Genomic DNA, 22,687 nt, shown 5'->3' on the forward strand with positions numbered 1-22,687 from the left:
CCCTCATATATGTTTCTCGTGCACCCTTTCCTCGAGCCCTCTCTCCTCCAGTATGGCCTCTGTATTACCCACAATGCTTCTTGACATGTGAAGGTATAAACTCTAAACTTTGCCCCCCTTTGCAGAGCTGAGTGACGTGTGGTCCATCTCCAGCATCAACGTCCGGCCTGACCTACGGAGCATGCCCAGTTCACCCAGTACCCCTCACCTGCCCACCATCACAGAGGAGTGACTGGGGGAGAGACAGAGAATGAGAGAGAGAGCCCCTGAAATCTTGGTTTCAAATTTTAAAAAGTATTTGTCAATAACGTTCAAATTTTAACAATCAAATTTGGATTAAAAAATATTCTTAATTATTGTTTATTAAAGAATTTAATAATCAAAAACTAGATGTGTAAACATATTTCGATTCAAATTTTTCTAAATTTGTGACGACACCTTTTTCCAACTAAGCCCTGCCCCACTTCAAACCAGTGAGAAAAACACACTGCAGAAATCATTCCTGTGAAACAACAAAAACGTATTTGTCTTTGGCAGGAAATTGTGTGTTCAAGTAGGACCTCATCACTCATAATAAGAAGCTGATTGAGAAAATGTGTTTTCAGGGCCTTTTAAATAAAAGAGAAAAGATAATGGAGAGAGACAGCAAACTCTCTTGTCTTTCTGCACTTCCTCTCTCATCCTCTCAGTCTGTGGGCTGACTGCCTGCAGGAACTGAACTGCTGAACCAAACCTCATTCACTGACCTGCCATCAGGGATGGAGCAGAGAGACTCTGGACACGAGCCCAGGAGCACCAGTGTTCATTTCCATACTGTAATCTCATAGATGCCATCCAAATGCCTGGGCAGTGAGGACAGTTAAACACTAGCCCAGAGGCTGACATGCTTGAGAACAGTTTCATCTCTGGTCATTCAACATCACCAGCTGATACCAACAACGCAAGACTTTAAAGAAACTAAACCTCACAAAAGAAAGAAGAAAACAATGAATATATACTGCTGTAGTAATACATGAGTCACTTTCACTCTTTCCACCTCGTGTTTCTAGAAAAACCAAATGTTTGTCAAAGGAAAAGCAGCAGAGCGGAGGTGAAGCTCTGAGTGAGTGAAAGCTGATGATGATGAAAATTGAAACTTCGGAGCAGGAGACATCTGGACGATGATAAAACGGAGTATCTTCTGTAGAAGCTTTGCTTTTTCATTTTCAGCTGTACAGATATCAGGTGCATTAGACCAAACCTTAAATCATGTCTTAAAATTGAATCTCTGTGTCTGAGTTGTTGGATGCAGTGTATGAACTGTACACTGTTGGACTGACAGAATGAATGTAAACCCGAAGATTGAGAAGGTATTGTTAGCTACTATTTATATTTTGTGCTAAAGTGAATGTATTATGAAGCAGGGCCATGTTTCTCAAAAACATATGAGGAATGTTTTGGCTGGGAGTCATTTCAGTTTGGCTACAGATTTGTGCCAAATGTGGTATCAGCTGCTCTAAATAACGATAAAGATGCTTTTGAGAAACCAGACCTTGTACTCTTTTTGCGAGGCAGTGAATACAGCATCTGCTTTTTCCTCAAATATACAAATATACGCACACAGTACCGTATGACTATATAGTCCGTCTTTGCTATGTTGTCATAACTCAAACTGAGATCTGAAATCTAGAGTGTCTTGTCTCAACTTTTCAGGTGTGAAATCCATGAGGTTAGGGGCCTTGAATTTACGGAGGGGTGTTGGAGATGAAGCAGGTCCTGCAGTAAGTGCCATTTTATAAAAAAGGCTAAGGCTTTGTTTTCAATGTTTAAAACAGAATCACTTTATTCATTCAGCACAGTAAATACGCAGGAATTTATTTAAATATTATATATTGAATAGTTTCTGACAAATCTCTTTGAATGCACATCCTTGCAGGTATCTATTGCAAGGAATCAGTGTAACACAGTTCAGTCTGAATCCATGTGCACATGATTTTATCCAACTAGCCTTTCATTTAGCATTTAATCTCCCATTCTTAGACTTTGATAAATATTGGACTTGGATTTGTTTGGATTATGGCCGTTGGTGTCAAGTAGACTTGAGGTTGCCATGTCTCTGTCTTTGTGTGTCCTGTACCACCCTTCAGTCTCAGGCCTGGTTGTGGTCTGTCTGACTGAAGTTTCTGGACTATTTATTTAGTCTTAAAGAACTTTAAGGCAACACGAGACCTCTGAATGAGTTTGTGGTCAATGCATTCCTCAGTCCTGAAGTCAGAAAAAAATTAAACTCTGCTAATACGACCTAGAACTAAAGTTAAGTCATTACAGTGCAGAATCACATGGCTGTCTAAGACTGCAAATGCAACCAAGCAACGTAATGTACTGTACTGTATTGTAATATGAATAAGTGGTCACACTTATGTTTAACTGTATTTGTGTTCCCGTTGAGAATGTAGTAGCTGATCTGTTGGGTAGGCTAAGCATTTTAGCTACAGTTATCAATCACGGCACAGCCATATTTATTCTATTGAATATGATGTTTCCCACCATAAGACCGTTCGTTTTAAGTGAGCGAGTCTGGTGAAAATGCAGCACTGCACTGGCTCTGCTTTGGAGAAGCATTGCATGTGTTGGATTTATCCAACTTTTGTTTTATAGATGCTTTCTTAATGTGATACTGCACCCAAAATGTATCTTGTTAGTAGCACAGCTCAGCTCATGTAGACTTAAATGGTGTCTGTAAAGAGATGTCTAATGGTGATTCAAGTGGTTTTCAGTTGCAAACAATATCCGTAGAAACTTCTGTATTTCCCAAAACACAGTCAGATAAAAGGGTAGCTCTCCAGAGGTCAAAAACTGCAGGCTCTGATGAAAGCTTCATAGCAGATGTGTCAGCATAATAATTGTAAATAAAATCCACCCAAATGATCAACACATAAGGTGTTTCTTTTGCTGTTTTTGACCTCTGTCGTGCTGCCTTTTTTCCTGACTTCAATTTGGGGAAATACAGACAATGCTGTTTTTTAAGGCAGAGCACCCAACTGAAGTTCAGTGTAGGAAAAGTGCACCTGCTTCCTCCTATGAATTCATAGAAATTTCTCAGCCCACTGCAGTATAATCCACTTCTCCACTATATTTAAGACAAACATCCAGTTCAGTTATGGCTGTATTACATTATTTTCACATGCAGGTGACCCTTGCATGCTGCTCTGCACGTTATTTCAGTAAAGATAATACAAGCAAACTGAAATTAGTGCGATCAAACCACAAAGAAGATCTAGAAGAAAAAAACACAAGGACAATTGGTGATACTCAGAGGAAACAGATGCTAAGGACACCAGATACATTGTCAGGCCCACAGGCTGTTATATAAACTCTGGAGGCAAACAGCTTTTCATTGTTTAATCTCAGCCACCTTCACTCCAGACTGGTGAACAAAATGACTTGAAACTATTTTCTTGGTTGCAAAGGCTTTGATGATCTCTTTCTCATTTTCTGACCCAGTCATCTGTACAATATACCTGCTTTGCTGTCTTGATGTCTGCAGGAGTCCGGTGTAGATCAAAATGTATGTTCAAGGTCAGTATCATGTAATGGATTTATTACACGGAGCTATGAATTTCGCTCCACTAGTAGAAGTTCTCCATATCAAAGCTTTGTTTTAGATTTGGCTCCATCAGTGGTGTGATTTAGAATCCATCTGTTTGATACTGGAAGGGGGACTTGCCCTGACTGGAACCTTTTCAACACTTACGTTTCATGTGATTGGCTTATACACTGAGACATATTGTCACACTTTGTCCTTAAATGTGACTTGCATTATGATCCTGATTATGGATAAACAAAAAAAGTGTGAAGAGATGCCCAATGTAAGAGACATTTTCAGGCAGTGTGGACATAAAACATTGGATCTCTTAAAATCAGATCTTCTGAATTAGAAAATCACTGAAAAGATGAGTGCGAGCATCAACTGTCAACATCTCTAAAAGTGTATAAACGCTCAACATTGTCTTTGAATAATGAACTGCAGTACTTGGTGCTGAGGAAAAGTAACCTAAGGTATAGAATAACATTATAATATGGGTATAATAGTCCAGATGCCATTCCTTCAAATGGTTAAATCTACGTAGCATTTTACATCTCGTACTGTACTGAACAGCAATTTTTATTTTATAGAAGCGTTCCCAATTTTTGGTTTCTTTTTTTTTTTTTTTTTACTGTAACTTTTCTGATTGTAAATGCTACTGTCATCTGGTATTAAAACATTAGGAAAAAGATTTGGTTGTTGGTAGCACTGTCTGTGGTGGTTCTCCATCAAATTTAAAGTTTTTTTTTTGTGTACAGACATTCTGAAAGCTTATAGTGTGTTCTTTAAAAAAAAAAAACCCACATGATTTTAATTTTTAAGTTAGTTTTGTGAAATCTATCTCTACTAGCAATTTTAAAATGTGAAATTAACAATAATAAAAAATATTTTCAGAACATGAAAATAGGGATTAATAAATAGGGATGAAAAAACAGGAAATTGAGTGAAATTAAAAAACCAAACAGGACTTAGTACCACGCTGACATCTGCAGACAGTAAATACCTCTGTAAAGTGATTGCAAACAAAATATAAAATATAAACTTTATTCTTGTTTGCACCCCTAATAAATGCAAAGAAAGCAAGCGTGATGTAATAACCTATACAGAAACTCAAAATCATGAATTTGTAGGTTAATAGGTGTTTATGTATGTTGTCTTCCCATCAGCTCTTAGAAATGTCAAAAATGACTGTAAATTGCTTATGTTGTTTCTTTATCTGTAATTATCTTTATATCCTGGTTCAGACGCTGGGGTTTTAAGCCCGTTTAGCTTTGTTTGGTAACAGAGAGAGAAACAGGTCCAGATGGGAAACCCTGCTCCACCTGGGCATCTCCTCTGATGTGTGATTGAGTCATTAGTCTAATTAGTGTTGACAGGACCTCTACAAGACTTCTGTGAAGTGTTGTACAGTTCAGGACTATTACAGGTGGAACATGTACCATAAAACTTCCACAGTGTTTAAAACAAGTGAAAAAGAAAAAGGAGATTTGTGTGCAGCGCACATTAACGTTTGTTGTGACGCATCCCTCTTTCTATCTAGTGCACTATGGAGCCTGTTTTGCCATTTTTGGGGTTGTTGAGTGGATCAGTGTATTGATATTTGGGTTATTGATACTCTATCAGTGTTCAGCACAAACAAACTTTTCATTTGGTTTCATGTTGTGTTGAACTCGGTGAAGCTGCTGTGTAGTGTTGTTAGTTCTGGTTGTCCCAGTCTAATATACAGTTTACGGCTTTGAGATTCCTCCGATACCTCTTACACTGTGTGCCATGTTTGTGTGTTGCCATAGCAACCTACAACACAAGGCGTTGTTGTTTCCGCTATCGCCATTGATTTTATTTACATCTAATTGAAGTGCCCATACTGACCTGGAAAATTCCTAAAAATCACTGGTGATGTTTACTTATTTGATGTTTTCTGAAACTTGAAATGCTTTGCACCATAAATAACATGTATTACTACATATAGATATTATTCTTAGGTTTGCAAATAGGAATAAAAGTGAAACAGCCCAAAAGTTCACTACCAGCAGAGTTTGGTAAAAAGGGCCCCTTAGGGCCGAGCAGTCGCACCACCAAAGACAATGTTAGATGTGTTATCAGTCAAGTCAGGTGATGATGTATCAGGATAACCATGCTACTACCCAATATTATATTACTGTAAATAGCATAACACAGACAAAGCTAACAAGTCAGCATGTAAATATACTAGTAGGCCTATACTAGCGAACAAACATGTAGCAGTATCCTAATAAACATGATACCAGCGTCAGCCTCCATAATACAAATAACACAAAAGCCATTAAAATACATTGTGAACAACACGAGTTATTCATTTATCAGTCAAGTCAAAACATTTAATATTTTATGCAAAAATGAGAGAACACATTACACAGACCATGAAAAGATGATTGAGTTAACAGTCATAGACAAAACAAACTTCCATCTAAAAAGCAACACAACAGGAAAAAACAAGTTTGCATTAGTTCACAAAGAAAAACAAACTGAACAACAAAGGTATCAAATGGAATGATTGGCACTGTTAAAATACCAGTGTATTTGTTCATCATACAAATAAAAGAAAACCAGTGCAGGTTAATGGATAAAGGGTTTGTCACATCGACAAATAGATGTACAAGTGACACATTTTTTAAAAACCTTCTAAACACAAACAAGGCAGATTTCAGAGTGACAGGCTGAGTTTCACCAAAACAATGAGGGAAACAAAATAAGACAGAATTACTTAAGATTTTTGATGTGAATGAATCAACACGTTATTTCGTTATTTCTGTCTTTTTTTAAAAACATGCAAAGTTCTGGGTCTTTGTTCTAGATTCTTAACACCGTATTTGAAGAATGACATCAAAAATTAATAATCTTTTTACTACTAAACTTACGAGTTTACGAACAAAATGTTATACTTTGATGATTCAATAGTCATGTTTTGATCGGTAAAATTCTTGCTAATCTGTGCTACAAAGGGTTAAAGTGAAGAACTAAACCCACAGATGACCACCTTCTTCCACAAGTCAAAGCTACTGGCTTAGGAAAAATCAGATCTGTGCCACTATGGAACAAAACAGCTTTAGAAGAGGGGTGAGGGTGTGTTTCAAATATTCAAAATGTTTATCTGGTTTTACATATATTACATATACTTCTGGGAAAAACAATGTACTTGCCCATGTGTCTTACTTGTTCTATTTAACTAAAGGTTAGTTATTTTGTGTGAAATCTCAGAAACTTTCAACAAAATTACAGACCAGGGCCGTGTGTATAGAAGCTGTCAGAAATGGTCTTAGGAATGAGCCTGAACTTTGACTTATGAGTAAAAACTAGGACGTGGAGGGTTTGTATAAAGAAGCTAAAAGTAACTTAACTTTTTTTTAGCAAAAGTGTGGCGACTCCAAAGTGTTAAATGTAAAATAAGGACTACAATCATGTCTACCCAAAAGCCGCTCCCTCAAGCACTGAATCAGCCAATGGCAGGCCTCCAAAGGTGAAGTGTCAGAAGTTTGCATGAAGCTGTGATGATTCATTGTAATAGTAAAATTAAGTCATGCTAAGAATTCTGACTCACTTAAAGCAAACATTTTACTCTGAGCAGCTTTTCACACACCGGCCCAGGAGCCCAACCAGGATTTCTTAACATTCCTCATGAATTACTGCACTTTTTGATTTGAATGTCATGCTTGTTCATCATTGTGTGTATTTTGATGCAGGTCCAGATTCAGATGAAAAATGTCTTTACATTTTATATCACAGCTCAGCCTTGGTGTGGAGGTATGTGCTCGCTTTGTATTTACATACTTTTAAAGTTATTTAGAGGTTTTTTTTAATGCACTAGAATGCCAGTCTGTGAAGTCATTTTTATTTGTACTGATTTGCTAACACTTCAGCATGTAAGTTTCTTAGTAAACAGGACAATTTTAGGTAGCTGTGCTGAACAAAGTGTAATGTAGAAATTTCCCTTTTAACAGTTCTTTATCTCAGAGTACTAAATGCAGTTTGCATCTGCAAACTTCTGCATGTATTAAGACAAAACTGTTGAGCGTGATAGTAGTTTGACAAAATAGTCTTAACCAGAAGTCCACTTACTAGCCTTTTCCAGTGCTTTTTGACTGCATCTCATGGTTTTCATCACTGGATAGAGTATTTGTGTTGGATGTGAATGGCTTCCTTGATCTACGACAACAGATTATCACGTGACCGAAGTTCCATATTTCTGTCACTGAGACATCTCTGTGACAAATGAGCAAACTCCTTCCACTGAAGTGAGATGCAACTAAAGCCCCAAGAAAAGCTAGTAAGTAGACCTTGAGTTAAGATTGTCAAACACTACAGGAATGTTACAAAAACCCCATAAAAAACAGCTGCTGCACTCCACAGGAATGCTGGGTAATACAGTCTCAACAGAAATAGAGAAACAATTACGGCATTAAATGAAAGAAGACTACAAACAGCTGATAATAATCTACAACATTAAACAAAAGAGGTGAAACATAAACCATGAATTAAGTATTAAAAAACAAAAGCCCCATATTAAACTGTTACAGTATAGGCCATAAATAGCAAACCTATGGGCTGGGACCCAAAACACATTAGTTTCCAGTGTATCACACATCACAGTAGTAAAGTTTTAAATAAATGAGCTCAGGTCCCTTGAGGCCACTTCAGCGACATTGTTTGGATTTAAGACCAGAGAAATAGATAAATGTTTTTCTAAACTCAAGAAAGAAGGAATCTTGGTAAATATTATTCAAAGTGATAAAAAAAAAAGAACACTTAAAGGTGGGGTATGTGATTCTAATCCAATCCAATTTTTTGTCAAATTCCGTAAATATCTCCTCACAGTCCGCTAGCTGTCTGTTCAGTGTGTGTGCTGGAAAAATAAAAAAAAGTGTTTCCCATTTACAGAGCCAGGGCTGTGTACAAACCACCAAAGTGGCTCAGACCGAGCAACACAACGCTATTCCAGCCTTGATTTGTGTGTCAGGTAACGTTAAATGACTTGCCCGCGGACATTCAGCTTACTTCTAGTTTGCCAAGATATGATTATTGTGATGTTTGCTATAGCAGCAGGTGAGTTGTGAGTATCGCTGTCTGGAGTTACTTTGGTGGCTCTGGGAAACCGCCTTGTCCTCTCTGGCTGTTAGCTTTGCAGCAGCAACTGTAGCAACAGTTTGCTAACCCACAACCTAGCTAACGTTAGTTATATTACTTGTTGTGTTGTTGTTCAATCTATATCATGATATTTGTCATGGTATTGCATACCCCACTTTTAAAACCGCAGCAGGTTCCTGTCAAGAAGTAAGAACAGAAAACACAAAACGTAACTGTTTCAAAGACTGTAAACTTGAGGGTTTTTTTCTTTCGTTTTTTTTTTTTTTTTTTACAGTATTTCAAGATGCGCTGGGCAAGAAAGGAACAAGACTAAATGTCTATAGCTTCACTAAAGCTCCAATGCATACACACAAAAAAAAAACTAAATTGTTGGATGGATGAAAACTTTGATATTTTTAGACCCTAATCACAGAGAGACAAAACATCTAGCCTGAGACTGGTGCCACAGGGACGGTCATGTTGTTACCTAAATCAAACATGTTTACCCTCAGAGTTAGGCTCTTTTTGTCAGACTACGTTCAAATTAATGTCTAACGTTTGTACTGGTAATCTATGACCATTCGCATGTCAACTTATATATTAACTTTTGGAGGTTTAACCACAGTTTTCTGCAGTGTTCACCAAATTAAATGCAAGACCTTTTTAATACCACATGGAATGAAATTTAATATCCTTTTCACAATTATACCGGTCAAAGAAAGATGGGAAACCAGTAGGAACAATATGCCTGTGCATGTATGTGTAAGTGCATGTATTTATAGACATTTATATCACATTTATGTCAGTACTTCCCAATAATTCCTAGTAATATAATTAATCCATTAACGTGACCTGGAGATGGATGGATGGATGGATTAACCTATTAACTCAACACTTGCCCATTATGAGTCAATGAGATTCCTAGCTACTGTAGTCCACTGTGTACCAGTCTCACTAGTAGTTTATAGATGTATAATGTCCCATGACAGCCCACAAGAAAGTAACTGTTAAGGTTTACTAATGTCAAAAGAACATTACACTATTTTTAGGTAGCAACATCCTTAAAATGTTCAAACATTCAGGCAGTAAACACCTGCTGCCACTTGGGGTCACTGCAACATTCACTAAAGCCGAGTGTCCTCAGGTCGATCTGAATCAGCCAAATAAGGTTAACATGACATCAGTACTGACTGAACACTGTAAATCTGTACAAGCAGGTCTGACTGTTGAGTCCTGAACCGAACCAGGGAGACCGACCTGTTGGACGGAGTTTGGAGGTTTTAGAGGTAGTCGTCTTCACTGGACGGCTCATCTTCATCGTAGTTGTAATAGTTGCTGGGGCCTTCGCCGGGGTCGTCGCTGCTAGCAGCCGAACTCTCTCCGGTGAGCTTCGACCCTTCTGAGCTAACAGAAGGACTGCGGCTCATCCTCCACAGCTGGTGGGCAAAGGTCCGCCCCCAGCTGCAGTGCTGTCCAATAGGGCGCAAGTGGCGGATGAGCTCAGCAGCCTCCTGCCAGTAAGAAGTTCACTTGCTGTGGCCCCGCCCAGAGCGCTGCTTGTTCATGGTGGTCAGCATCTGACTGATGTAAGAGGTCAGCAGGTCGTCCATCTTGTAGCCCTGCAGGTAATTGAAACATACACAAGACACATGTTGGAAAGACACAGCTGATATCTTCATCTAGGATGTGATTGTTTATTTTAGCTAATTTCTTGATGATAGTTGCATAATTTATGTCAACAACAGGACTGTGTTTCACATTTTAACTAATGTTCATTTTAATGATCAATTAATCTGCAGATTGTTTTATCAATAAAACAATCAGATTGTTTTATTGATAAAAAGTTGTTAGAAAATAGAGAAAAATGGCCATCATAATTTTTCAAATCTTGAAAGACCAGCTGTCCAGTAACAATGTTTGATAAATCAAAATATACAAAATGATGACGTCCTGATAAATTGAATGTACATTGCAACAGCACAGTCATGTCTCATACTCACCACTCTGCTGCTCAGAGTTTCTCTTCTCTAACAAAAATACTGTTTTTCTTGATCGATGTTAAGCCACCACAAATAATATCTAGACACTTCCTGGAGATCTTTGGTAGGCTTTTAATGTGAAAAATCTATGGGAAGTATTGAGTTTCATTGGTGGTAACTTAAAATCAAGAAAAACTGCAAAGTAGAAGCAACTGGAATTAAATGGTGAATGAAACTGTATTTCTGTAAAAAAAAAAAAAAAAAAAAATTTAACCCGGCCTTTATTTATTCACTTGAGACTCAGTCATTATTTGAATACCTGCCGTTATTTGAGAGTTTAAAGTATCTCCTTTAGTGATGAGTCGTTCTGCTTTTTGAGTTACGTGTTTTATGTGTGTATGTTGCTATCACCCACCAGCGAGGTCTCACACAGCAGTTTGCTTCCTCTGACCAGGTTGCCGATGGTGATGTGGAAGTAGGTGTTCCCACTACTCCAGTTGGAGATCTTGGTGAAGGGGTGGGTGGTCAGGATGTCCTGCATAAATACAGAGGGGTAAGTCTCGATTACCTTAAGGGCCTCTGACTGACAGGCTGCAATGTCTACTCATTGGTTAATGCATGTAGCATCAAAGGGAAATGAAAGAACCACAATACAGGTAAGGAAACATTTTGATTTCACCCCAACCGCCTGCAGATGATGGGTCATGTGTTTACCATGTGCACGTTAATCAGCAAAGTCCAAACTGAGCATTAAAATAAATCCTTTAACATCAGACAGGTGGAGCAATAATTATTTCTATACAAAAACAAACCTTTGTCTTCGGGTCAATGAGACTGACTCCGTGCTTGTTGATGGCGATCAGCAGGATCTCTGGGAAGTTGGGCTCTGTGGTTTGCTAAACACAAGACAGAGATTTATGTTATGACGTCTAAATATCCATTGATCATCTATCATATCTTATAATTTTTACATGTAAAGCAGGAATGTTACTCATATTTTATGTTAAATATTTCTGCTTGAAGATGACACTCCAGAAGCAAGGACATCTTGTTTGACTAATCAGGTGTTTCCCTGCATTTAACCCTGAAATGTAGCTTTTTAAATTTTATTCTTGAATCCCCTTCTGGTCCTGTTTCTGTGTGAGTTTATTTTTTTGGGCTTTATGATGTGTTTCTTTTACTAATTGTTGTAGACATCTTTATAATACTGGCTCAGTTTATAAGGGTTGAAGTAATGCTGCTTATGTCAGTACCATTTACATTATTGGTTATCACTTTATGTTCTTTACTGCAGGTATGTATGTTAAATATAAAAGTATGAATGAGTATATGTACATCTTTTGTTTGTAAGTATTTTTTATTATTAATTTAAAGTGTAGGTTGTGGGTGAGCTTTGTGTGGGTGTATGTCTTTATATAGCCTGGCATGTATATTATTTGCATCTAGTATAGTGACTTAGTGTGACTATTTGTTAATGTGTGCTTTTTGTGGGTCTGTCATATTATTGTTAGGCTACACTTTACTGACCAGTCCATATACAAATAGTGTTTTATTACTTTTATTCACTGCTGTATTGCTGATTGTATGTCTACACTTCTTCGGTTCAAATAATAGTAAGAATTTGATCACAAAAGTTCACAACAGGAAGGTGAGGGAAACAAGAAGACATAGAGCCTCCCCACTCCCACTTCGTCACGGAGTGTACTCTGTTTGTAGTCACGCTCACAGCTTCATGAAGGTGTAGGGCAGCGACAAGCTTCAGGACGAACTTCCCTCTCTCCAGTGGAAACAGGAACTGTCATAATTTTTTGTAACCATGGTTTTGTATCAGCATCTTTTTATTATTTTTTTTTAAAGTAGAAATTGTACAACAGACTATATGGCAAGTAATTTTGCAGTACATTGCTAGATGTCTTATTATGTTTACATTTGTGGATAAAAAAAATGTACCTAAAATAAATAGTGTTAAACAGAAATTCAGTTTTTTGAAAGCGGCAACTGTTGTCATGATCCACCAGCTGTTGGAAGATGAGGAGGCTTTATTTTTTTTAAACATCTCGTTTTTTAAGAAAATAAAAGGCTCTTAGTTTGAGCAGTTTGTTTATATGGGTATTTGTACGCAGCGTCTTGCGTGATGGACACAATATGGCGTTGCACATGTTAATTAAGTCAGCGCTGGTGCAGACTCGCCGTTGGAGGGTTTTATAACCCACTTCCACTGCATGCTAATTGGTTTGGGATGGGATGTGGACGCGCAAACGGAGTGGAAGTGGGTAGAAAGAGGATGTAGTGGGTGGTTTGAGAAAAGACCAAAGTCAACCCTAGTGAGAGCTACAGACAGGAAGTGACAGGCTCAGGTGTGTTTACCTTGACCTCAAAGAAGGCGGAGCCAAAGGTTGCCCATTTGTAAATGATCTTCAGGAACATCAGTTTGGCCTCTTCCCTTGATTTACCGGCCTGCTTGTTGAAGTATGCAACCACCGACTGTAATCATCACACACACAGCAAATGGCTTCAGTATCTTACAGGTAAAAATAACTTTCTAGCGTAAAGATCTAGTTGGACAAAAACATTTCTCTTTAGATGATCTAAACATTGACAAATCACTTTACTTTTTAGTTATTAGTAAATATCAGATATTGAATAGCTGACACCCCCCAAAAAGGCCAATAATATTAAATTTATCAAATTTAATTTATCGCCTGTTCAACAAGCACAAACTTGCTGTGTCTGTACTCAAAGATTGTTTGTGGTAAAAGAAGCATCACTCTGTCACACCACTGTACAATCGTGTATTTTTGGAGTTCCAATAACTCCAGAGTGATACGTCTTCTCTACTAAAACCCATTAGCTGAAGACAAATTATACATAGAATTTGACTCTAGAGAATCTTGGGAATCATAGGAAAGCAAGGTAAAGGAAAAAATAAAAAAAGTTAATATTCAATATCAATATAACTACAGAAAAGACTTTTTGCAGATTTACCCTTTTCCAGTCATCCGGTGACATCTGACGAATGAGATCCTGGGGAACCAGCTCCCGAAGCATCTTGGGAATCGTAGGAAAGTGAGATTTGTCGTCCTCAAACTTGACACGGTAAATGAGCGCTGCAAGTTGGAAAACCTCATCTCGTGAACACTTATGGTAGCCACGCAAGTATTTAGGCAGCTCCTAATTAAAAGATGAAAACGAGGGGGAAGTGTTGCAATTATTTTAGCAGACGATAATCGTGTTAAATTTCCAATAAAATAAAAACCTTGGATGAGTCTGTGTCAGGTGAAACAGATTAATTGAATGTAGGAGAGTGTTGCTGCCTGAAACTTAATAAATAAAAATATTTTGTCCTGTTTCTCAGTATAAATGCCATGAGACCAACCTGGTAGTAGTGAAAGATGGAGTCGGCGAAGGAGTCCTTCCCTGGAACTGTGTTGGTCCACAACTTCTTCATGAAGAACACCTGATAGGTCAGAGAGGGAACGATTCCTGCAAGATGGGAGGGAAGACAGTGTCTCTCCACTCTGTTTCATGTTCCATATTTACAGGGAACCATCACCCCATGGTCATTTATAAGTATGATTACTTTAAGACACACCACACTGCTGACTTGCTGTTGAATTGTATTACGTTATACTGACAGGTGTTATTTTTCTTTTGTCCACCCCCATTTATATCGATGAGGGTAGGCTAAATAACGGTTTTAGTTAGGTGTGCCTAATAAACTGGCAACTAAGTAAGGGGAGATGGGAAAAACACTTGTCATTAAAGATGTGCTGTTCCTGTTTTAACATAGTTGATTGCTTCTTCAATGCAGCTTTAGTAAGAGGTAATATCTGACATGGGTTATGTTCCATAACTGTAATAGATGACACACAAACACCGAAACGCCAAGCAGAGGAAGTCCAGATTCTCACAATTATCAAAAGGTTTCAAAGTCAATTTTTGTTTCTTTAGTTAGCCGTCCTTATTTACAGTTTAATCCCGATGGATTCATTTAGAACAGCAAAGACCTGCAGTCAGCCGAGAAGAGCATTTCTCATTCGTATTGACACTTTGATTTTCACAAATGGTCCAAACTTCAAACGTCAACTTTCTGGTCACAGGCCAGATTAGTTTTAATGCGCTAAAAACAAAACTGACCCCAAATACTGATATTGAACTCCACCCGACAATATCTTTACTTCCACAGAGGTAAAACAGATGCAGGTACCAACCGTCTTTAGCTGGTCGAGATTTCTTGATCCAGTCTGTCAAATGTCTGACAAAGTCAAAGAAGAAATCTCCCTCTGGCACACTGATCACCTGCAGAATACACACACACACACGCATATATATCAGTTTGGTGCAAGCTAATCAAGAAAGAAAATCAAACAGAGTTCACTTTTTAGATGTTGTAAATAAATTGTGTATTTCATTATTTGTAGCTTGAGAAAAACGTATTGGGCCTCTTGAAACCATGATAACGTCATATACAGTATATTTTAATTCTACAGAAATTGCAGTAAATATTCCTGTTGACATTGAAGTTTCCTAACTAAACATAATTTCACTGGGTCAAGAATATCCTTTATAAAAGGAGGACAAACGACATTAATGACATAAAATGAAGACACAAAAACACCTGAAACTTATAAAAAAACATAATGCCAACATTTTTACGGAGGAATAAAACAAGTGGATTGATTAATTATTATTTGTTGAGTGGATTGAAAAGATGATACTGGTTTGACGAACACCTCCCAGACGAAGGTAAAACCCCACCTAACATCTCCTCCTCCTGTCATTCGCATATCCTGACCTGGACGAGCCTGCTTTAAAAGCGGCGACAGATTTTGCAATCGTTGACCTCTGACCTTGTCTGAGATCTTGACGAAGAGGCTGAAGCCTTCAGGAGATTTGAGCAGCAGTCTGGTTGAGATGTTCTGGCAGAAATCCTTCGCTTTGGTGCTGGACTCCACCTCAAACGCCTGCAGGTTTGAGACACAAACAATCTCAATTTTTAAACGACACTTTCTTGTTGACAAGTGGAAATCTAGATGCTTGCATCATACCTCGTCTGTATCGTCAGGGAAGTAGACTTTGTGAAAGATCTGGGTTGTCTTATGTTGGATGGCCTCTACTTCCACCAAATGAGGGGGATACTTCCTGGATCCGTTACTGTTACCATGACAACAATGACAAAAAGGTAGCAAAATGAAAGGTTTTGATGTGATGAAAAGGGACATTATGAAATAAAAAAAAGACTTTGGAAAAGGGACATGAAATACAAACTGCAGGAATTAATTTTTTACTTGCAATAAAATTAATTGAATGCTGTTGCCTGCCTTCAGTAAACAGTAACAAAGGTGACAGGAAATTAGGGATGATGTGCAACAAAGATCCCTGACCAGACTCAGACCTGGGATGCTGCATTTATATGGTCAGAATCTTAAAACTCCTGCGACACCAGCATGTCTCTTTGTAAACTAGAATTAGCAGTGCATTTTGTTTACATTGTGTCTCCATGCCACTGCTGGCTCAACTGTTCATCAAATACCTTCACCAGCCCACTCAGAGGCTTCCACGTCACACACACATATATACTGGACCACGACTGGCTTTCATACTTGTTGTGAAGTCCCAATTTCTGCTTGTATTTACATGTGTTAAAGTTGGATTTAAGGTGAGCGCAGAGAAACTTTCCTCCTTCAGCAGGTAAATGTGAAAACAGCCCTCTAGTGTCAAACTCTGCACATACATCATTCTGCACAGTGAAGCTCAAACATCCAAGTGACAGGACAATAAGCAAAACACATTTTTGAGTGGAGGGGGAATTTAACAAAATAAATGCGAAAATCACTTTGACAATGATTTTTTACTTTTGTGATGTTTTTAGTTGGACTTTAAATTAACTAAGACAAAAGGGGCATATTTTAAAAGTTCTTTTTTGTGTTACCGTAGAGCTTTGTGCAGCCTCTGCATGCAGTCTCCAGAGAGCGGGTGGTGTTTCTTGGACTGAAGGAAGCGCTGGATGTGCGGCAGCAGCACATTACTGGGAGGAAACAGACCAATACACAACCACAGCAGCTCCCAGCCTTTCTCCTCACTGTACCTGCAGCGGCACAAAACTCAAGTTCAGCTTCTGCTTATAAATATCTGCTGGAGTAAGTTCTGCCTGCGGTACTACTGCAGCCACAGGGATGACTGAAGGATTAAATGTACACTGAACGCAACAGACACTCTGAACATCTTCATCATTCTGTGCTTTAGTATCTTTCCATAATATTTTGTATATTCACTATTCACTGTAAATACTGGCAAAGATTTAAAATTCTGTGGAAACATTTGGAAAAATGGTTACTATGGTAATATCTTTCCAATGAGTCAAAAGCTGCACAGTTTTACACAAAGTTTATACATTTGTAATTAAATTCAAAAGAGTAACTTAAAAAAAAAAACTTGGGTTGCGTTCAATTATACCTCAGTAGTAGATTCATGAAAATGTGGTGTAACTTTATGGAAATGTTTTGAGATGCAACTCTAAATGAGAAGTGTGAACCTTGAATTAGCACCAATATATTATGATTCATACTGAAGTGCACTGATTAGACTGATTATGGTGTCAGTTTACATACTTGACGTGGTTGTCAGTTAGCTGTTTGATGATCTGACAGTAGATCTCGTCTTTCAGAGGTTCGGCCTTCAGCGCTCCTTCAAAGATCTGGTCTGTCAACTCGTTGACTGAGCGCGTCCGTTTGGACGGGTAGTCGCCCATGTACTTCATCATAGGTGAGACAAACGTCAAGGAATAAAACAACCTGATTAGCTTGAATACAAATGTGGAATGTACATGAATATCTGAATGTTTGTGTCTTTAATTTAACTTATTTATCAACCTTGAGAGTCCAGAATAGAAAGAATTATTAAAAAGCTATTTCTGATACTTCCTTCCTGCATTCTGGTGCTTTTTATAAACTATATGAAATAATAATAATTTAAAATAAAAATTATATATCAGTGGTCATGTCCAACACAGAAGTCAACATGCCAAACTTTGCAAAAGGCAAAACCATTTCTCTTGACTCATGACTTAGACTTATAGATGTATATAAAAGTATTTGTCTTGATCAAAGTTTTAATTTCTTTTTTTGTGCTTGTTTGCAGATACAGTGGATGGCTCCATTCATCACTGATGAATAACAAAACCTTTCTGATGTGAAGCTGTGAAAATTTGTGATTCTATACTGTATGTATGTGCAATTAGACAATAATGGGGCCTGTTTAAAGTTCAGGCTGAGATTTGTTTTGGTTGAAAATCATAATTTCAGGGTAAAGGGTTGCACCAGTGCTTCTCAACGTCGGGTTGCATGGTAAGTAGATGGGATCACCAGAGATTTTTAAGACTTTACAAGAGGTTTTTTTAGACGGAGAAAACGTTTGAGCTATGGCTTCATTTACGTGACTAAAAGTATGTTACTGTTACTTTCGAATTTCTGTGGTCATGAAAACATAAAAATGGGGCATGTTCACATGTGTTGCCATGGTAACCAACGCTGCAAGTCAAACCTGTAAGGAGCAGGTTTTGAGATTACAGATATTAAAAAATGTGTATTATATCCCATTAAATATAGTATATTCACTTAAGTGTTCAACTTGCTTCAACATGCTAGTATTCGGTTTCTGTATTATTTTCAGCTACTTATGTTAAAGCAAAAATATGTAAGATATTGTAAAATATAATATAGCAATATCAAATAATGCAACTTAAACAATCATAAATGTTAAGGTCTCTTGCAATAAAGTGTATTTAAAGAAAATCTGTGTATGTTGCATATTTGCTGTTTGTTACAAACCTGCCTCTTTCACATGCACAAGCTCATAGCTGAATTGGTAAACGCAGAGTTAGTCAGACTTAAACCACGTCACATCATCTGTTTAAAGGATATCTATGAAGGACATGCAGGCATCCTGAGCCAGCTCCTCGTGGTTGACGACCTTCTTCAGCAGCGGCAGCTTGAGCGGCTCTCTGGTGCAGCTCCACATCTTGTCCTTCCCACGGTTCTTAGTGACCATCACCCTGCTCAGGGTGTGTTTGGGAGGAGGCCTGGAAGAAGCAGGTTACATGAGACATGTTGACATGACTGCATATCGACCAAAATGTAATTTATTGTATTAAATGTAATTTTTTTAAGTACACACACACAGTAAAAACATACACATAAAACAAACATATGGTTGTACAGGAGGGAGCAAATATATGCATGTGAAATGTTATGTTGGAGATTGTTGAGCCGAAATGCGACGACATTAGACTGAGTGAAGAGTCCGGACCTGTGATAATAACTTCTGAATTGAACTGAAGGAAGTTTCCAACTCACTACACCTGCAGGTCACTTAATTCTGTGCTATTGCTAAAATCAATAAATCTGTGAGCCAACTGATATCACACCTGTGAATGATTGAACTTAAAAGGTAAATGAAGAACACTAAAGGGCTGAGGACTGATCCCTGAGCTGCTCCATAACTGAAATGACTTGAGGAGGGTTTACACTCACTTGTGTCCACACAGAAGATAAGAATAAACCCAATATAAATCAGTAAGAAAGAAACTGAATTGCAACATTTCTGTGCTTTTGTGCATGTAAGCGTGGGTGTACCTGTATGTTATGCACTTATGCACATGTGTTTGTAAGCATGTGTACATACCTGTGTATAGTGTATGTTTTCATTTGTTTTTAATCCTAGTGTGTGTGTGTGTGTGTGTGTACCTAAAGTAATCGTAGGAGAACTCCTCCAGCGTGTACGGTTTAATCCTGTCGTTGCTCTCCGGCAGGACGAGCTGCGAAACACGAACCGACTCCTGTCGCTGGTCCGGTGTCATGGTTACCAGTGCCTGATTGGTTAGATTACATCACATTCATTTGGCTTTTGCTCAAAGCAATTTACATTAAGTGTCTTCAAAACAAAAGGAAGAGCCAGGTGTCAGATTAAATCTGATCAAATTAAACTGTTACAGCAACATGTTTTCAATATTGATGTATCAAGTGTGCAAAACGCAGGCAAAACCCCCCCAAAAAAACACTGTAATTGTGATTGCTGCTGGCCAAGGACTCACAACATTTATGTATAAAATAAAAATTCTAAATGTTTCGAGCTGTTGGCTCTTCAGACCTTAAAAAGAAGAGGAAATACACTTCCAGATGGAAATTTGAGTCACATTCCCTTCTGTTAATGTAAGAAAAGTCTCCTTTTGTAATGAAGTCAAATTCTTATGGTCAAGTGACTATAATGTGTCATTTTAAAGTCTACTGCGTTGGGTAATTTAAGTATTCAAAATATGTCAATTTGCCTTAAAATTAGGTGTACAAATTCTATAAAGATGCAGCAAATAGGTTATTCAGCTTTCTGCTGCTTCGTGTACAGTGTCAGCTGACCTCTATTTTTGTTCCTGTTGTCTGCCATGAACTTAAAACTAATATCAAATCTCTAAATTGTTTATTTTGAGCCTTTACTTTTTTATGTTTCCTTTGATTCAGTTGGCTTTTGTTATTTGTTGTTACTGATATCTGTCCTTATATCTTTTAAGAAGATAATGAAAAACAATTCTCATTAATGATCAGATATTTTTGTCTTTTTGCTGCTTGTTAGGAGTTTGGAGGAAGTGGTTCTGAAACCACTGAATTTCTGGTTAAAGTGTGGCACATTTTACTTAAACTAAAAATACTTTTAAAAATGCTGAAATTAAGTTTCAGCACCCTGCAGACTGAGCTGTGACACAGGCGCTGCTGCCAATAACATGAAAGAGCTTCCTCTCCATTAAAAATACGAAGAGGAGGAAGTCAGTGCTATAAAGGCGAGTGTCCTTCTGAAAACAAAGTTCAGCAGAATTTTTGTTGAGAAATAGAAATGTTAATGACATAAAAGCTCTTGTATGTGTGTTTTTTTTTTTTTAAAACTCTCACCACTATGTCTTGTTGAGGTCGAGTCACGGTGGGCAGGACATAGACGCAGTCAGCTGGGAAATCTCCTCTCTGATTGGTTCGTTCGTTGACACCGTGTGCCCAACCAGAGTTGAGGACCTGCTCGCCGGTGTCCTGGTCCAACAGGATCATGTCTCCCTTCAGGAAGCTCAGGAACGTTGACTCCTCCCCAGCTGTGGAATGAGGAGATGTACTGAGGTGAGATGATTAACTGGCATTTCTACTTTATTCTTCTGTCTTCTGTTCGGTAGGTATAAGTACTTCAAGGACAGAATATTATTGTTAACATAAAATGCACTCAAACAGGGGTTTTACTGTCTCAGGCGAACTACTTGAATGTAAACATTGTGTTAGTGTTTCTGCACACTTTGAATACATTTAGAGACAAAACCACTAAAATATTTCAGTCCTCAAGTTAAAAAACAAACACTTTTTCTGAGTTAAAAAGAGGAGGAAACATCAAACATCACAAAATAAAATAAAAATAAAATGGTACCATCCTCGTTCAGGACTTACTGGGGTTTGGGTTGTCCTGCAGCGCAACCACAAACTTCGACCTGTTCCTCAGCCCTTCCAGGAAGGTAACCACCAGTTCGCGGATGTCCTCTGCGTTGTTGGAGGTGAAGGTGTACTCGTCTCCTTTGATGGTCGCCAACGTGAAACTCTGACTCTGCAGCTTTCCTCCCCTGAAAGAACGAAGTCCTCCAAATTAAACAACATATTCACTGATTGTCATTGCCCTCCAGAACGACATTTTCTTATCAGCAGGATGACTTCATTTGTGAGTGCCTTCCAAAACTGTTACAAAAATAAAATAGTTTCCTGATTTGACACAGCAACAATAAATGTTTGGTTAGGTTCAGGCACACAGACGACTTGGTCAAGGTTAGGAAAAGATTAATGCGGTAGTTAAATAACTAATGGTTAAGGTTAAAGGGCCTTGACATTATGGTTAAAAGAAACCAATGTTGACTTTCAGTAGGAAATGGACTTTGTGGCTCTATAACAACGTCCCCTCACTTCCTACTTTGCTCCAAACGGACAGAGTTGTAATTCACATAGCTGTAAAGGACTTTGACACTTGAATGAAAACAAATGTTGTTATTGGGCATTTGCTGAAATGACTAATGCTGTTGTTTTCCTTGGGAGAACACTTTCGAAAGAAAGAGGAGAGAGAAAGGGGAGGATGTGCTAAGAGAGGCAGTGTTGAAAAGGAAAAGGAAAATAATAAAATAAATGCAGGAATGGAAACAGGCAACTAACAGAGAGATGGAAATGTAAAAGGAAACAGGAAGTGGATGAAGGAGGAATGAAATAAAAGGACAGGGAGAGATACCAAACTGTTAAGTGACTACAGCTCCCAGCATGCCTCACCTGCTGCTGGAAACTGCAGTGATTTCTGGGAAGGAGAGCTCTAAGAGGACCTGCTCCTGCTCGTCCACAAAATAAACCCCAGTCCAGTTGACAGCGACGATCAGGTCGTTTTTAGGCAGACTGGGACCTGAGAAACAGAGAGGAACAGAAGAAAGATTTCACACCTGAAGGATTCACTGTCACAGAACCAAGAGGGCAAAATTTATGACAGTATCTTCAGTAATTCTGTATTTTACAGGTCTCATAGTTTCTTATATATATTATATATAATATTTTTTAGGAAGGTTTCTGGAAAGGATTGTGTAATTTAAGTGGCACTTTCAATGAAATCCCACTTATAGATAGTAGAAGCTTCTTTTACCAATGTAACCGTCTTTAAATCAGTACACAGCCGGTCAACTGAATATACAAAACTGTAAAATTTGTCTTAAGCAAGCATAAAGTCACAAAAAAAAAGAGAAGAAGGTTTCTGACAAATAAATGAATATTCACTTGAGTCTAAATTATACAATACAAGGGTCATCATTTTGGATTATCACATGAACATAGTCATTATTTAAGAGGAAGAATTCTGATTAATTACTTTCCCCCTAATTTCATGTCACAATGTATTTACATTAGAAGTTGTGTTTTCTGCTGCAGGAAGTCAGCTGCAGTTATATAAAGTGAAGACGCAAATGAGCTGCTGATTATGTTGCAAATTGTAATGTAAA

At 38.0% G+C, this 22,687-nt stretch overlaps 2 protein-coding genes across 5 annotated transcripts in view; one reads left to right on the forward strand and one right to left on the reverse strand.

Annotated features, from left to right (window-relative positions):
- The window catches only part of gdpd4a (glycerophosphodiester phosphodiesterase domain containing 4a), a 39,087-nt gene extending 34,831 nt beyond the window's left edge, over window positions 1–4,256 (forward strand). For both annotated transcript variants that reach the window (XM_044202939.1, XM_044202938.1), the window contains one exon: window positions 126–4,256. Coding sequence is in view for 1 of the 2 variants with exons in the window: in XM_044202938.1 (XP_044058873.1) it covers window positions 126–232 (107 nt within the window). In the remaining variant the exon portion in view is untranslated. The remainder of the gene's footprint in view (window positions 1–125) is intronic.
- A 4,448-nt stretch (window positions 4,257–8,704) lies between these two features.
- Window positions 8,705–22,687, reverse strand: part of myo7aa (myosin VIIAa) — a 56,460-nt gene continuing 42,477 nt past the window's right edge. For all 3 annotated transcript variants that reach the window (XM_044203058.1, XM_044203060.1, XM_044203059.1), the window contains 16 exons: window positions 21,975–22,101; window positions 21,117–21,286; window positions 20,583–20,773; window positions 19,389–19,513; window positions 18,567–18,724; window positions 17,256–17,409; window positions 16,577–16,732; window positions 15,693–15,798; window positions 15,495–15,608; window positions 14,856–14,943; window positions 14,021–14,127; window positions 13,630–13,815; window positions 13,012–13,128; window positions 11,457–11,540; window positions 11,060–11,179; window positions 8,705–10,284 (listed from right to left, as the gene is read on the reverse strand). In XM_044203058.1, the coding sequence (XP_044058993.1) occupies window positions 10,192–10,284; window positions 11,060–11,179; window positions 11,457–11,540; window positions 13,012–13,128; window positions 13,630–13,815; window positions 14,021–14,127; window positions 14,856–14,943; window positions 15,495–15,608; window positions 15,693–15,798; window positions 16,577–16,732; window positions 17,256–17,409; window positions 18,567–18,724; window positions 19,389–19,513; window positions 20,583–20,773; window positions 21,117–21,286; window positions 21,975–22,101 (2,096 nt within the window). In that variant the 3' untranslated portion in view covers window positions 8,705–10,191. The remainder of the gene's footprint in view (window positions 10,285–11,059; window positions 11,180–11,456; window positions 11,541–13,011; window positions 13,129–13,629; window positions 13,816–14,020; window positions 14,128–14,855; window positions 14,944–15,494; window positions 15,609–15,692; window positions 15,799–16,576; window positions 16,733–17,255; window positions 17,410–18,566; window positions 18,725–19,388; window positions 19,514–20,582; window positions 20,774–21,116; window positions 21,287–21,974; window positions 22,102–22,687) is intronic.

The sequence above is a fragment of the Siniperca chuatsi genome, linkage group LG7 (genome assembly GCF_020085105.1).
Source record: "Siniperca chuatsi isolate FFG_IHB_CAS linkage group LG7, ASM2008510v1, whole genome shotgun sequence".
Taxonomy (NCBI): Eukaryota; Metazoa; Chordata; class Actinopteri; order Centrarchiformes; family Sinipercidae; genus Siniperca; species Siniperca chuatsi.